Source organism: Rattus norvegicus, chromosome 7 (assembly GCF_021556685.1).
Source record: "Rattus norvegicus strain SHRSP/BbbUtx chromosome 7, alternate assembly SHRSP_T2T, whole genome shotgun sequence".
Taxonomy (NCBI): Eukaryota; Metazoa; Chordata; class Mammalia; order Rodentia; family Muridae; genus Rattus; species Rattus norvegicus.
Genome location: NC_141540.1, coordinates 28,768,495 through 28,785,428, shown reverse-complemented (window position 1 = coordinate 28,785,428; position 16,934 = coordinate 28,768,495). Strand labels below are relative to the sequence as shown.

Sequence of the window (16,934 nt, the reverse complement as noted above, 5' to 3'; positions counted from 1 at the left end):
GCTTTGAACTCATAGAGATCCTCCTGCCTCTGCCACTTGAGCACTGGGATTGAAGGCCCGTGCCACCACACACCTGGCTGTGTCCTAACATTTTCTGAGTCTTGTAAGGTTCATCGGCCTCCTGAGTCCCCTGTTTCTTCAATTTCCTGAGTTTTGTCAGCTTCCCTCTTTGCTGTAGGAGGGGATTTGTCAAGTCAGAAATAGAACTCAAAAACGTGGTTTGTTTGTTTTTACCTCTGAACCTTCTCACAGTCTTCATGTCAACTCTCATGATTTAGCAGCAGGAACAAGCAGGAAACTAGGGTCTGTAAAAACAGGTCTCCAAGGCTGAGCTACGTCTTCCCACAGAGGGGAGTTATCAAATAAACTGTGCTTGGCGCTGGGGACTTGGGGACATTTTCAAAGTCCCCTCAGTTGAAAGTACAAAAGGGACATATCAGCTTAGTTAGCATCACCCCAGGTCTTCAGAACTTTGAAGGTCAAATGTGTGACCATAGAACTTTGAGCTGGAAGGCGCCATTGCTGCTGCCTCTGCCTCGGCGGCAGCAGGAAATACAGGAGGGTAGTAGAGTTGGCACAGTCTCGGAGAACGCTAAGGAGGCATGGCTTCCAGATAGATGCCCTCTCAGTGGTGTATAGGACAGTGCCCTTGGAGGTCTGCGTTGAACTGGGGACTCGGTCTCCTTCTCTTTGGTGTGGAAGAGAACTGAGAAGAGAAGCAGCAAGCTTGATGAAGACAGTTATCCTCTTGTTCATCTTCTCTCAAAGCTGAAGGAAGACAGTTTGATGCAAGCATGACTTTCCCCTGACTTCTAAGAAACAGGTCACTACACCTCCAGAGTGGTTAGTGGGCTTATGCTGTGTCTCCTCGCGCCAGCATTCCCGGCAAGTGTCTGAAGAAGTGAGTGGGCACAGGACCACATGGGACCTACAGAGGCATGGAGTCACTGCCACCTCGGAACTCTTAAGAGAGTTCCTTAGGCTGGCTAAGTAGGTTCTAAGTTTTAAATGTCTCATAAAGTTTGTAGAGTCTATGGTATCTATAGAATTTGGAACCAAAACATCCTTTAGGAAAATTCTTTTCATGTGAATATGAATGATTTGGTAATTTTCAGAAAAAGATAATCTTGTGGCAAAGCCAGTTGGGGTCACACTTAAGTTCAGCAGTGCTCTTTTCTGACTCCCTGCCCTTTTTGGGGAGGGGGATGTCTTGCTTTTATTTGCTCTTGTCACTGTGACCAGGCCTCTCCACTAGACTTCCCAGCCTCATTTCTATATGGTGAAACTCTTAGAATATTTCAGAAAATTGAGAGGGCTGTACACATGCAGAAAAGTGCTTGAGGATGTTTGATTTCCTCTTCTGACTGACGATTTCTGTTTCAGGTTCTTGTACGGCCTGGGCCGTGGCTGCCAATGCCAGATGGCACCGTTTCTGAGGGAAGAGCTGGCTTTTGCTTAGAAGTAATACCACAGCCAATGGCAGATTAGCATAAGCAAATGTCAGCGAGGAGACACAAAGCCCACTCTGCCTTCTTCTCTTCCCGTCCTAGGCCATGGGTGTTGAGAGTGACCAGGAAATTGTGCAGATGATTGGAACGGAGGAGCACGTGATGGCTGCGTTTGGGCCCAGCCTGGAGGAGTGCCAGAAAGCTCAGATCTTCACCCAGATGCAGGTGTGTCCTTTCATCTCTGCGAGCCACCGCTGCAGTGGCTTTGGAAGTGTGAATGGGAAGGCTGCTGAGGAAAGGAGCAGCACAGAAGTCCTTTGGAGGAATGAGTGTGTAATCCGGAGGAATGAGTGTGTAAACCGGAGGAATGAGTGTGCCTGCACACCGTGCATCCTCAGCCTGTGCTGTCTTGGGTTTTCAGAAGGGGTCTCCGTGGGCACGGGGCTTCTTGTGTGCTTTGGTACCAAACACCATTTCTTCTATTCATTCAGGGGAAAAGTACACTTTTAAGACTCTGGCAGTGCTAATCTGAGATTTGCCTGTTCTGTTTTCTCTTTACTATCTCTGTGGTGGTGGTGTTGGGGTGCGTTGCCATGATTAAACACAGTGTCCAGAAGCAACGAAAGGAAGGTTTCAGTTTAACTGGAGTTCCAGAGAGGTAGAGTCTGTGATGGCGGTGAAGACATGGAGCAGGAAGATGACGTTTGTGTGCACACAAAGGACGTGGCAATAGAGCAGGAATGTTACATCCTCCCTTCTCTCCCCGTGACATACTTCCTCTAATATAGCTGAGCCTCTCGAAGGTTCCGTAATCACCAACTGGGGACCAAGTGTTCAGACACATGAGGGGAGACCTTTCTCTTGTAATACTCCAGGGACCAAACCCAGGGCTTTGTACCTGCTAAGCAGGCACTGTGCAGTGAGCTCTGAATATCCATTTTACTCCCCACTTGCAATTGTATCTGTAGGTCTTCATCCTGTTTCCCGATTTCTGTAAGATCAAGAGTAGTTTCTTTTATTACCTCAGGGTCTTCACTAACCTCAGATACGTCTGGTGCGACCCTTGGAATCTGAGGACAAGACTCTAAGATGATATTAGGGAACCCCATGTGTATAAACAGACTTTAAAAACTATACTTGTTTTTTCGTGTGTGAGAGTCCTAGTACTTGGGCTTTTCTCATAATGTGTTTGCTCACACTGAGTCTACATCCCCTGGGAATCAGGGATGCGTCTCTGTAGAACTAGAGTGGGTGGTTTGCATGTGTCCATATGTGCATTGTCTAGCCCATGAGATAGAGGGAAGCACAAATCCTGGGCTTCTTTCTTTTGGCTCTGGATGAATGTAGAGAGAGCATTCCTACTGAACGTCTGCTGGTGTGCTGTGAAATCAAGTCAGTCTTGATGCTTCTTAGATTCAGTCACACTTAGGAAGCTTGACATCATCCTTACGCGTGCATCAGGTCAAAGCACAGCTCACTAAGACTGTTTGCTCTTTCCTCTTTCCCTGTGGTTAATGGATAATTGACTCAAATAATTGGCAAGCAACATCAGGAAACATTTGGCTTAGGGGTACTATTTTTGGCCTTTCCTGAAGGTGAAATATTTGATAGGCATGAATCTTCATTCAAAAGTTAAGGACTCATGTCCAGGCTCTCAGAACATGGACAGGAAACATTAAGAGATGTACAGGAAGTAGAAAATGAACACCAGTCAGGAACAGGAACTGCTCTGGGAGATGTGCTGCTCTGTGAAACAGTTTAACTATCATTGGTCAGATAGCCCTTAACATTACAGAACTGAAGCAAGGGCAGAGGATTGGAAATTCGTTCATATCCATCAGTACACGCTGATGGGAACTCTTCAGCTAACTCAATTAGATTGGGTCAGAGAAAGATAGAAGAAAGAGTTAGTTAATATAAGAAAGACACGGGGTTGGGGATTTAGCTCAGTGGTAGAGTGCTTGCCTAGGATGTGTAAGGCCCTGGATTCGGTCCCCAGCTCCGGAAAAGAAAAAAAAAAAAAAAAAAAAAAAAAAGAAAGAAAGACACATGTTTTGTTATCCTGAACAGAAAGTGCAAATAGCAGGGGTTTACAGTCTGTGTGCTAGATTAATAATAACCAAATGGTAAGTACATTGAACAGAGTACCGGGTATGAAAGCATGAGCATCCTCTCGCTCTGAATGAGGACAAAGCAGGTGCACTTCAGTGAGGAGTAGTGTTGTATGACAAAACTTCTCCTGGGAGACATAACATACATGTCTGCTCACCCCAGGTGACGATCTCATGACAGATCAAAGTATGGATAGCACCAAAGTCAAATTTGGTGAACCAATGAGTTTTATTGGAAGAGGGTTGCTTACAGGAGCAGAATTGACTAAAAGACAGCTGCATCACCAAAGCTCACCCCAGCGTCATGCATGAGTGAAGCTCAGAAAAGCTGGGAAGCTGGAGCACACTGCACAGCTCGCAAGAAACTCAATAGGTTGGAGAGCATCTCTTCCAGGCAGCTCAGCTGGTTTCTGCTTTTTACAGGTGCTGGTTTTCAGTTTTCTTTGCAGCTCTGTTCACCTAAGAGATGAACTCTCATCTTTAATCATATACTCTGGCAGAGAAGGGCCTAGTGCATCTGCTCAGTTTTAGGAACTTCCTGAAGTTATCTTGAGTTGTTTATCTTCCTGCTCATGGAGTTTCCCTGCAGAATGGAATGTTTCCATCTTGGAGAAAACTGTTATACCATAATTAGCCTTTTTGAAGATGTGGTGCTTTGTGGTTTGCTTAAAATGTATAGTGCTTTGTTTTTCTGCCTGTTTTTAGCCTTCACTATTTTATCTGTTCCAAAGCCTTAGCTCTATGATGTTTACATGGTTTTTTATCATTGTCCAGGATCTGATGAATAGAAAAGGTGCTCTTTGCTTTTGATGATGTGGCTAGGGATAATATTTTGGCCTTCCTGCAGCCCTCACTGCAGGAAACTGACATGGCTGGGTACCCAGGAAAGGAATGGCAGTTACATCAGAAGTGATTCCCCTCTCCTTTGTGCCCCTCCTGTTTTTGCCTCAAAGAAGTGAGGACTCAGGGGTTGGGGATTTATTTAGCTCAGTGGTAGAGCGCTTGTCTAGGAAGCTCAAGGCCCTGGGTTCGGTCCCCAGCTCCGAAAAAAAGAACCAAAAAAAAAAAAAAAAAAAAAGTGAGGACTCTCATGCCCTTCCCCAAGGGGGAAAGTTTCATGAGGATGTCAGTTGAGAGACCACCAAGCTGCCTCTGTACCAGGCTAGCTTCTGTCGTTTCTTTGTTGTTGCCTTCTAAGAAGTCACCAGGAAGTGCTTCCCACCAGGTCTGCCTCTCTCTAGGCGTGTAACTATAACCTTCACTGTAACTACAGAATGCACAGTCTGTTCTGAGTTCACCTCTACCCTCTGACCCCCCTGCATTATAATGGCTTTACCTTCTCTTGTTGTTCAGAACTTTATGCACAGAATCGGGTTGTGTTTTGTGTCTGGCGTTTGCTAAGCATCCTGTGAATTTTCCCTGAGGGTTGTGGTAGTGTTTGCTGTCCTTTTCATGTTGGTCATCCATGCTCTTTGTCCCTTTGCTGCTTACTGATATAACGTTGACGACTGTAACAGATTTCCCCTTTCTGTGTCGATGCTCGTTTGGATCTGTTTGTTTCTGCCTTTATGGACAGGCTACTATTAACAAATGGTTGTATAGATAAGCTTTTATTTCTTTCGTGTAAATACTTAGGAGTAAAGTACTGGGCCTGAGAACAGTGTACAAAGTCAAAACTACCAAACTTTTCCAATCTGCAGACCACCAGACCATTTTGTATCACTGGCTGCAGTGTTCGAGTCTGGGTGCTGTCTGTTCTCACAGTATTTGGTGTGTCTTTTTAATTTTAGGTGTTCTAACAGGGGAGGAGAATTACCTTATTGCGGCCTTAATTGTTCTCTGTTGGTAAACTGTGCAGAGCACTTTTTCATGTGTGAATCGGCCCTAGATCCTGTGTAAGATGCTCAGACTATTTATCTGTTCATCATCTTCGTTAAGCTATTGATCTTTTTATTAATGAGCTTCAGGGAGCCAGGCAGTGGTAGGACAGTCCTTAACCCCAGCACTCTGGAGGCACAGGCAGGCAGGTCTCTGAGTTGGAGGCCAGCCTGGTCTACAGAGAGAGTTCGGAACAGCTATGGCTGCACAGAAAAACCCTGTCTGGAAAAATCAAAAAGACCAAAACAACAGCAGCAGCAACAAAGGCCTGGCTAGAGGCCTCACGTTCAGCTTTTGTACTGTGAACGCTCACCTGTTTCATTGCTTTCTGCTCTTTTTCTTTCAGTGTTGTTTAACTTTGGGGAAAAAACAAAACCTTCCTGGCTGTCTTTACAATTATTACTCTGTATCCCGTTAAAGACACACTTGCCTATTTGACATTAGGACATTGTCTGTGTCTTTCTAGAAGCCATATAGTTTAGTTTCCATCTTAGGTCTAAAATCTTTTTTTCTATTTTGTTTTTGTTTTTGTTTTTCAAGACTTGGTAGCTCAGGCTGTTTTGGAACTCACTCTGTAGACCAGGCTGGCCTCGAACTCAGAGATCTGTGTGTACCACCTCCTCCCAGCAGGTCAGAAGTCCGATCTCAGATCACTTCTTCCTTTGGAGACCAGGATCCTTGTCCTCACCACCAGTTTTTGAAAGGACAGCTTCTTTATTGTTTTGTGGCTTTTGTCAAGAGTCAGTTGACCACTCAGCATAAGGGTCTCTTTGGACTTGTGATTTGCTTCAGTTTTCACTCTCTATGCCATCATCATACCATTTTTATCACTGAGGGGGTTTTGTTTGTTGTTTTTGAGACAGGGTCTCTATGTAACCGAGACTGGCCTTGAACTCATAGAGATTCACCTGCCTATGCATCCCAAGGGTTGAAATGAAAAGATTGACATCAGCACCCAGCTACTGTGGGTTTATAGTTGAAATCTCTGTTGTTTCAGCTCTCCAAGTCCTTTCCATAGCTATAAACTATAGAACCTCAGACTTTAGAATCACCTAGTTTGGGGCTTTTTAAAAACCTGCTAGGAATAAAATGATCTATTGTGAATTTATTGGTTACCTGAGAAAGACTTTAGACTGTAAGTCACCTTTAAACATTATCAAGCCATCTAGTTTAAGACAGTGTCTTAATCCTGGATTTATTTAGGTTTTGTTTTCTCTGTAGCTCTTACCATAGCAGTGTTCACATGGTTTGGTTTCTTTATGGGAAGCTCCACATTGCACAGTGACATTCTAAGTGGAGAGTTGAAGGCAGCCTAAACACATACACACCAGCACATTTTTCATCCTTGGTTTCTCAGTTCCCTTCAAACAATTATGTATCAATTTCATAGGAAAAAGAATTTAGAAATTAAAATTCGGTAAGTGGTGGGCTTTATTATTTTGTCATTGATTCGTGATGTCAAGTCTTTGTTCCCAACACAGCAACTGGTATCAGCAGGGTTCTTGCTTTTTTTTTGCTTGTAACAGCGATCAGCACTGATAAAAGTAATCTCCAGTAATTTAATTCAAGCACTGTTTTGTCTTTCATAGGCGTTGAAGTATATAGGGAATAAAGTAAGAAGACAAAGAATGTGGGGAGGTGGACCAAAGAAGACCAAAATAGAAGAAGCAAGAGAACTTCTGGCCTCTACCATTCTGACCCATGTACCAGTGAGTAATTGCCAGATACGAATAATGTTTGTGAGACTCATTAATTCATTCTAAAGACTCTTGAGTAATGGCTTGTGCTGTTTGAAGTTGCAAATGGTAGCTGAGAGTGAAGTCACGTGATGGGTTTCCTGAGGCGGATGTCCATCATGGCCTCCTCACTCATAGCAAACTGCCCTGCTTTTCTCTTGCACTCTGATGACTCAGGGCTCGAGGCAGGTAGTGTACTAGTGTACTTAAGGGTCAGTCTGGGCCTGCATGGTATCATTTCTGGTATATCTCAGTCGGACTCACCACAGGCTGGTCCGTGGTGGGCAGTGATGGCAGTCCTGGTGGGCAGTGGCTGAGTGGCATGGAGGACATGGAAGTGAGGCAGTTAACCTAGTCATCTTTGAAGGAAAACTAGCTCAGGCAGTAAATGCAGAGACGGAAAGTCCGCAAACCTCTTGGGAAGTTTAGACTAGCTGATTTCCTAAATTAGTGAATTGTAACGTTCTTATTTGAATGTACTAACATTGACTCTTTTCTCAAAGGCACCATCTCAAAATGTTTCTCCGATTTTTGACCTTCAGGTTAAGGAATTCAATTTCCGAGCTAAGTGTATCTACACGGCAGTGATGGTGCGAAGGGTGATCCTGGCCCAAGGAGATAACAAGGTCGATGACAGAGACTATTACGGCAACAAGCGACTGGAGCTGGCAGGCCAGGTGCTTATGGTTTTCATGAAGAATTTTATTTTCCTTGATCAAATTAGTTTTGTTGTTGTTTAAGATGTGAATACATCCCAATCTAATAGAATCTGTATGTAGTTCGAAATATAATTTTCACATGAGTTACTTAGATTTTCTTTTTTTTTTCTGTGAAAAGTCTGTGTTATAAGTATTCCTGTAATGTGTTTCCTGTGTTATATCTTATATCTTATATCCTTATATTTCTTAGACACCTGTGTTCCAGGCTCACTCCTCACTCCTAGGTGCTGGTGCTGGGCATGCAGGAGGAAGTCAGACAGAGAGGGGTGTGTGTGTGTGTGTGTGTGTGTGTGTGTGTGTGTGTGTGCGCACGTGTGTGTGTGTGTTTGCTCATGCTCGAGTGTACATTCAGGTGCCACAGAGGCGCAAAGCTTCAATCCTGTGGAGTCACAGGTGGTTGTAAGCTGCCTTATGTGAGTGCTGGGGATCCAGCTGTCCTCTGTAAGGCAGGAACCTCTTAACCTCTGAGTCCTTTCTCCAGCCCCACTCACTATTAAACAAACTTGAACTGATCAACTAGACAGAGGTGGGATTTCTAGACTCCACATGTCTGGATTTCATTTTACGTAGAGTGGATTTCTCTTCTTTGGATTTGGTTTTACATGTGATATGAGCTGGGTTTTCAGTTGTGGAGAACAGGTTTGGGGATAAACAGGCCAAAAATGGACTGGCCAGGGAGGTGACAGCGATGGACCAGGTGACGATTGCCAGCTGGGAGGACATCACATTCCACAGCTGAGATGAACTTTTTATTACATTGAGGGCGTGGGTGTGGGTGTGTGCATGTGTGCATCCTGGAGGTCGGGGATAACTTGCAGGATGGTTCCGCCCTTCCACAGTGTGGTCCTCGGAACCATCAGTCTTGGCAGTAAGTGCCTTTACCCACTAAGCCATCTTTCTAGCCCCTCAACTAAATTTGAAAAGTAGAGTTCCAGACTTAGAACAGTTTTGGGGCTTTGGGGAAGCTCTGGTGGTTAAAGGTGACCACATTCAGAGCAACTCCTCACCCAGAAAGGGTTCATGGTGTTCTGCTGCCCATCCTCGGTTCAGTTAAAACAAATCAAGCTGTGAAGTGAGTCCTTAAAAAAATGGGTTGTTCAGAGCAATCCAGAAGAGAGTGAGGAGGAGGCTAAAGAGGATATCCTGTTGCTGAAGAAATTAGAATTAAAAAGAGGACTCCCAAGAGCAAGAAAGCAGAGCTTAGTGAACAATGTAGGCACGGAGAAGGCACTGTGTGGGCAAGAATCTATAAAAACAATAGCTGCTGGTCCCCACCCTGGGGACAAGGCCGGGAAATGGGCCTCAGCTTTAGATAACAGAGTTGTCTCCACCGGCCCAGTGAGCTTTCCCTCAGTCTGACCGTCACCGGAGGGTTTCCAGGCCAGCTGCCAGTAGGTGTTAGCAAAACCTCCCGATTTCAGGCTTAATCTTTGCACCTACCTTTTCTTGTTCGGTAATGTGTTCATTATTTGCTGCGCGTTACTCTGCTCTTTGTCTGCAAATTTTTTGTTTCTAATGCAGCTTGCTTTGTATGGGAGAGATATGGAATAGCACCAAAATCCAGCACCCTGGAAAACCAGGGATTTTCCATTCAGGGACAAAAGAATGCCGTCCTGACTTCAGAGATTGCCTAATCCCAGCTGCTCTGATAATGTAATTAAGGCTGCCTAATGTCTTTAATTTTGCAACCAGTTTGTGTGAAAAGGAGAATTTGGCACTCTGAAGGCTTAAACACTAAATAGCAATCCCAAGGCGCCTAATTAGCATTCTCTGACATTAAGCTAATTGGTGAAACTGTATTTCAACGGCTTAACTTCTTTATTAATTTTTTAGCATTTTCATTGGAAATCAATTGATGAGCTGTCAGCAGTTTTCCCTTAAATATGAATTTCTCAATGGCGCGTCTGTCTTCAGCAGGAGGAAAGGCCTCACAGCGGCAGTAAGGAGTGTTGAATGTCAGCACTCATTTTACTTCCGACCCAGATATTGTGGTTCATTGTACGGCTTAGCCTTGCAGCCTCTCTCTCCTCGCTCTGGTAACTGGACAGCATTATTTCTCGAAGGTTGAAACTTCAGGAGAGGAGAAATGTATTCCTGGAACAGTTTTGTTGACTATAGGTTCCTATTCATGGTGTTTAGCACTGGGGGCATTTTCTTGTGTTTGAATCAGGAGGCCACAAAAGATTCAGCTGGGATCCCAAAACACTTTTTCATAATTTGAGACAAAAGCAGCTAAGTGTAAGGGGCTAATTAAAAGGAGCGCTGGGCGTCTGTGGCCTGGTTAAGGGCACTTGATTCTGTTCAGGATGCTTATGCAGGTCCCGTTGCACTGCCCACAGGAAGTGGCTGGAACCGCTTCTCTAGCCCCTCACCCCCTGCACCTGCTTCCACTCCCACGTCCTTTCTTCCCATGACTGAGGCTGCTGGGCCTGACTGTAAGAAAGGATTAAGCTCTCAGGGAGGAAGTTTTCTTTTTAGAACACTTTTGTAAATGCAAGTCCAAAACCCTGGCTTCCTGATCTGCAGGCTCGGTTTTGGTGGAAAAGAAGATGGATGTGTCCAACTTACGGGGGACAGCATTTGAACAATGATCCAACTTAGAAAAGTTGCCTTAAAGTTAAGGAAGACTTGGTTGTTTTGAATAATTCTTCATTAGGAGCCACATTGTCCTTGCCCTTGATAAACACGCAGGAGTATAGTCAGGGTGGGATTCAGGGACATTCAGCTCCAATGTTTTCAGTGAGTCTCAGAACTCCTCTTTAAGTGAACCATTTAAATGTTTTGCTAATTTACTTAAGTTACAAATATCTGTGTTGAACTTTTCTTATTCTGTTAATGAAAGGAAAGCTTAGGTGGGAAATGCGACTATGATTGTGAATGGAGGTTGGTGTTTGTAATAGCTACCGTATTTATTACTGAAGGAGTATGCCAGCTCCCTTCCCTAGTGTAATAGCTGCTTAGTCTTTTCTCTGTGAACTTCCCGTTCAGATATTTTGGTTCTCTGTTGCTTGCCCTAAGCGGCGGCTTCGTTTTCTTAGACCTGACAGTTTTGTGCATCGGGTGTTCAGGTGGAATGGGGCTTTACCCCGTCTTATGTGGTGCTGGTGGAGGACAGCCATTGGTCATCTACTAGATGACCAGAGGATAGGCTAAAGGGCAAGGCCCAGTGGGGATGTGACCTCTCAGGGCCGTGGCTCTCTGGTGGCTCCACACTCTCAGAGTCCGTGTTCTCATGGGCAAGACCGAAACTCTGTGACTTAAGGCCTAGAGGCACAAGGCACACCATATCAAAATGGTCGCAAGCCCTGTCCGTCTTCAGGTGCTAGGGGTGCATGCCCTGTACCACATAGAGTTTTTGTAGTTCGGGGCTGCCCAGAGGTTGGGGCGGTGTTTATTTGTGTACTTCAGAGTTGCTCCTTGTGGCTCTCCTGTCCAGGACTTCCTCTCACTCCTCAGCTGTTGATGTTCATTAACTGGGATTGCCTTTTCTCTGGCTCTTCATCCAGGAGTGGGGTCTCTGTGATTTAGCGCGCCGTCTGCATTCATCACAGTGTGGCCTACTCCTAGGTGAAAAGTCTTAAACAAGAAGTGTAGCCAGTTTCGCCTGCCCGTGCCTTCGAAGATGACAGTGCCTTGTTCAGACACGATCTCTGTCTGGAGGCAAGTCCTTCTGTTAGGTGTTCCTTACCTCTAGTTCTGAAACAACCATCTTACATGGTTTCAACACCTCCTGTTCTAGCCATTTTCTTGGTTTTCAGGATCAAAGCGTGTGAAATGTGCATTATTAATTTTAATAACACCTACTTTAATGCTTTTCTTAGCAAAAGTTAAAGCCATATCACAGAGATATGTAATGAAGGGTAGAGATAAAATGAACTCTGAAAGCTGCTTCTCGGCTTAGCCTGTCGCCAATACCATTCCGTTTGCCTAATGTCCATCTCTCCTTTCTCCACTGTTAGAGATATTTCCATTTATTATTAGCTGGATTTAGTATAGTGGGTTTTTTTGTTTTAAAGGTTTGTGTCCTTATCTCTAAGTATGCATATGTATGTAGGGTGTGCACATAAGCTTAGATGCACATGGAGGCTAGAAACCTTAGATCCCCTGAAGCTGGAGTTCCAGGGCAGTGTGAGCTGCTAGCTCTGGGTGCTGGGACTCGAGTCCCCTGGAACGGTAGCATGCTGCTCTTTACTGGTAGTCTGTGCCTCTATCCCTGATTGCAAAGTTTAAAACCTTTTATTGCAATATAGGTTTTGTTTATTTTTTATCTTTATAAAATGAATTTATATCATGTAATTCATCTGTAACTTCTTTTTATTGGTATTTTTAAGATTCGGCAGCACTGTGTATCAGCATAGTACAGTTTTGTTTCTGTATTACGTCCCATGAAATACAACTACTGTTCTGCCCTATCTGCCAGTCAAGAACTTTGTATCACTCCTGGTGCTCTACACCATGGCTTCTGCCTGGCTTTTATGTATTTGTCTCTGGTGGTTTCACAGTAGCATCCTGGATGTCTTTATTTCCATTTCATGTTTGCCAAATCTTCTTCATTGTTGTGGTTCTCCTCCTCTTCCTCCTCCTCCTCCTCTTCTTCCTCCTCCTCTTCTTCCTCCTCTTCCCCCTCCTTATTTGTTTTTTGAGACAGGGTTTCTCTGTGTAGCCTTAGTTGTCCTAGAACTCACTCTGTAGACCAGGCGGGACTCAAACTCAGAACTCAGAGATCTGCCTGCCTCCCCCCATATCAGGGCTGGGAATTGATTTTAGTTGGTAGAGTATCTGCCTAACATACCCATAGTCCTGCGTTCAGTCCCCAGAACCACGCAAACACTGTGTGGTGGTGCATTGCCTATAATCTTAGGAGGTGGAGGCAAGACGGTCAGAAGTTGAAGGTCAGGGGCCGGAGAGGTGGTACAGAGGTTAAGAGCATTAGCTGCTCCTCCAGAGAACCGAGATTTGATTCCCCAGATCCTATGGTGTGACTTACAACTGTCTATAACTCCAGTCCTGGGGTTTCCAACACTCTCTTGCGGCTTCGATGGGCACCAGACACTCAGGTAGTACCCAGACAAAATATGCAGACAAAACGAACATAAAGTAAACGTTCTTAGAGTTCAAGCTCATATATACTCTATAGCAAGATTTGAAGCCAGTCAGGTGTGACACCCTGCTTCAAAAAGGAAAGAAGAGGGGGGAGGGGAAGGAGGAGGAGAAGGAAGAAGAGGAAGAGGAGAAGGAGGAAGAGGAGGAGGAGGAGAAGAACCCAATTTCATTTTTTTCAGATGGGTAGCCTGTGGTCCCAGAGCCATGTGTAATGCGTGCGGAGGCTGTCTCAAGGCTGTGCTCTAGGCCTTTAGTCTGATTGCCTGTGTATCTGTCACCCTTCCACAAGGCCTGGACTATTTTATGCTCTTGGATTTTTCTTACAAATCTTAGAATTACTCTGCTAATTTTCATACAAATTCTTCTCAGTATTTTTTAATTAGATAACATTTAAAGAAAACTAGTAAACTTAAAATATTCGTCTCTTTGTTCACAAATCTTATTTAGGAATTTTTTCTCTTTCATTAAAGATGTCTCCAGTGAAAGTCTTATGTCCCCTTTAGTAAAAAACCCTTTTATTTGTGAAGGTAGGCAGATGGCTCAGCAGCTAAGGGCATTTGCTGCAGTTGTTTATCAGACTTAGGAGTTCTCTGGTGGAACTTTTGGGGTCACTTAAGTATACTATCATATCATCTGAAAATAGTGATATTTTGACTTCTTCCTTTCCAATTTGTAGCCCTTTGACCTCCTTTTGTTGTCTGATTGCTCTGGCTAGGACTTTGAGTACTATACTGAATAAGTAGGGAGAGAGTAGGCAGCCTTGTCTAGTCCCTGACTTTAGTGGGATTGCTTCAAGTTTCTCTTCATTTAGTTTGATGTTGGCTACTGGTTTGCTGTATATGGCTTTTACTATGTTTAGGTATGGGCCTTGAATTCCTGATCTTTCTAGGTCTTTTAACATGCAGGGGTGTTGAATTTTGCCAAATGCTTTCTCAGCATCTAATGAGATCATCATGTGTTTTCTTTTCCCTTTGAGATTGTTTATATAGTGAGTTATGTTGATGGATTTCCAAATATCGAACCAACCCTGCATCTCTAGGATGAAGCCTACTTGATCATGATGGATGATTGTTTTGATGTGTTCTTGGATTTGGTTTGTGAGAGTTTTATGAGTATTTTGGCATCAATATTCATAAGGGAAGTTGGTCTAAGTTCTCTTTCTCTGTTGGGTCTTTGTGTGGTTTAGGTATAAGCATAATTGTGGCTTCATAGAAGGAATTGTGTAGTGATCCTTCTGTTTCTATTTTGTGGACTAGTTTGGATCGTATTGGTATGAGGTCTTCTATGAAGATCTGATAGAATTCTGCACTGAACCCATCTGGACCTGGGTTCTTTTTGGTTGGGAGACCTTTAATGACTGCTTCTATTTCTTTAGGTGTTATGGGACTGTCTAGATGGTTTATCTGATTCTGATTTAACTTTGGTACCTGATATCTGTCTAGAAAATTGTCCGTTGCAACCAAATTTTCCAGTTTTGTTGAGTATAGGCTTTTGTAGTAGGATCTGATGATTTTTTTGAATTTCCTCAGTTTCTGTTGTTCTGTCTCCCTTTTCATTTCTGATTTTGTTAATTTGGATATACTTTCTGTGCCCTCTGGTTAGTCTGGCTAAGGCTTTATCTGTCTTGTTGATTTTCTTAAAGAACCAATTCCTGGTTTTGTTACTTCTTTGTATAGTTCTTTTTGTTTTTACTTGGTTGATTTCAGCCCTGAGTTTGATTATTTCCTGCTGTCTGTCTACTCCTCTTGGGTGTATTTGCTTCTTTTTGTTCTAGAGCTTTCAGGTGTGCTGCCAAGCTGTTAGTGTATGCGCTTTCCAGTTTCTTTTTGGAGGCACTCAGAGCTATGAGTTTTCCTCTTAGCACTGCTTTCATTGTGCCCCATAAGTTTGGGAATGTTGTGCCTTCATTTTCATTAAATTCTAAAAAGTCTTTCATTTCTTTCTTCATTTCTTCCTTGACCAAGTTATAATTGAGTAGAGCATTGTTCAGTTTCCATGTATATGTGGGCTTTCTGTCATTTTTGTTGTTTTTGAAGACTAGCCTTAGTCTATAGTGATCTGATAGGGTGCATGGGATTATTTCTATCTTCCTGTATCTGTTGAGGCCTGTTTTGTGACTGATTGATTATGTGGTCAATTTTGGAGAAGGCAGCATGCTGAAAAGAAGGTATATTCTTTTGATTTAGGATGAAATGTTCTATAGATATCTGTTAAATACATTTGGTTCATAACTTCTGTTAGTTTTATTGTGTCTCTGTTTCTGTTTCCAATGATCTGCCATTGATGAGAGTGGGGTGTTGAAGTCTCCCACTATTATTGTGTGAGGTGCAATGTATGCTTGGAGCTTTAGTAAAGTTTCTTTTAGGAATGTGGGTGCCCTTACATTTGGAGCATAGATGTTCAGAATTGAGAGTTCATCTTGGTAGAGTTTCCTTTGAGTATGAAGTGTCCTTCCTCATCATTTTTGATAACTTTTAGTTGAAAGTCTATTTTATTCGATATAAGAATGGCTACTCTAGCTTGTTTCTTGGGACCATTTGTTTGGAAAAAAATTTTCCCAGCCTTTTACCCTGAGGTAGTGTCTGTCTTTGTTATTGAGGTGTGTTTCCTGTATGTGGCAAAATGCTGGGTTCTGTTTATGTATCCAGTCTGTTAGTCTATGTCTTTCTATTGGGGCATTGAGTCCATTGATATTATGAGACATTAGGGATTAATGATTGTTGTTTCCTATTATTTTTGGTGTTAAAGGTGGAATTATGTTTGTGTGGCAATCTTATTTTGGTTTAGTTGCAAGAAGATTACTTTCTTGCTTTTTCTAGGGTATAGTTTCCTTCCTTGTATTGGAGTTTTCCATCTATTATCCTTTGTAGGGATGGATTTGTGGAAAGATATTGTATAAATTTGGTTTTGTCATGGAATATCTTGGTTTCTCTATCTTTGTTAATTGAGAATTTTGCTGGAGATAGTAGCCTGGACTGGCATTTGTGTTCTCTTAGGGTCTGTATGGCATCTGCCCAGGATCTTCTGGCTTTCCTAGTCTCTGTTGAGAAGTCTGATGTAATTCTGATAGGTCTGCCTTTATATATTATTTGACCTTTTCCCCTTACAGCTTTTAATATTCTTTCTTTGTTTTGTGCATTTGGTCTTTTGACCATTATGTGACAGGAAGAATTTCTTTTCTGGTCCAATCTATTTGGAGTTCTGTGGGCTTCTTGCATGTTTATGGGCATCTCCTTCTTTAGGTTAGGGAAGTTTTCTTCTATAATTCTGTTGATACTTACTGGCCTATTAAGTTGGGAGTCTTCACTCTCATCTATACCTGTTATCCTTAGGTTTGATCTTCTCACTGTGTCCTGGATTTCCTGGATGTTTTGGGTTATGACCTTTTTGCATTTTGCATTTTCTATGACTGTTGTGTCAGTGTTTTCTATGGTATCTTCTGCCCCTGGGATTCTATCTTCTTTCTGTTGTATTCTGTTGATGATGCTTACGTCTATGACTCCTGATCTCTTTCCTAGGTTTTCTATCTTCAGGGTTGTCTCCCTTTGTGATTTCTTTATTGTTTCTATTTCCATTTTTAGATCCTGGATGGTTTTGTTCAATTCCTTCACCTGTTTGGTTGTGTTTTCCTATAATTCTTTAAGGGATTTTTGTGTTTCCTCTTTATCTGTGTTGTCCTATATTTCCTTAAGGGAGTTATTTATGTCCTTCTTAAAGTCCTCTAATGGTATCATGAGATGTGATTTTAAACAGAATCCTTCCTTTACAGTTTGTTGGGGTATCTAGGACTTGCTGTGGTGGGAGAACTATGTTCTGATGATGCCAAGTGGCCTTGGTTTCTGTTGCTTAAGTTCTTGCACTTGCCTCTCTCCATCTGGTTATCTCTGGTGTTAGTTGGTCTTGCTGTCTATGACAGTGGCTTGACCCTCCTGTAAGGCT

The 16,934-nt window shown here is 43.1% G+C and overlaps 1 protein-coding gene across 2 annotated transcripts in view; it reads left to right on the top strand.

The window, feature by feature from the left end:
* Polr3b (RNA polymerase III subunit B) overlaps nt 1–16,934 on the top strand; it is a 104,152-nt gene that overhangs the window by 22,858 nt on the left and 64,360 nt on the right. For both annotated transcript variants that reach the window (XM_087557813.1, NM_001191878.1), the window contains 3 exon segments: nt 1,551–1,673; nt 7,027–7,146; nt 7,716–7,850. In XM_087557813.1, coding sequence (XP_087413939.1) covers nt 1,551–1,673; nt 7,027–7,146; nt 7,716–7,850 — 378 coding nt within the window.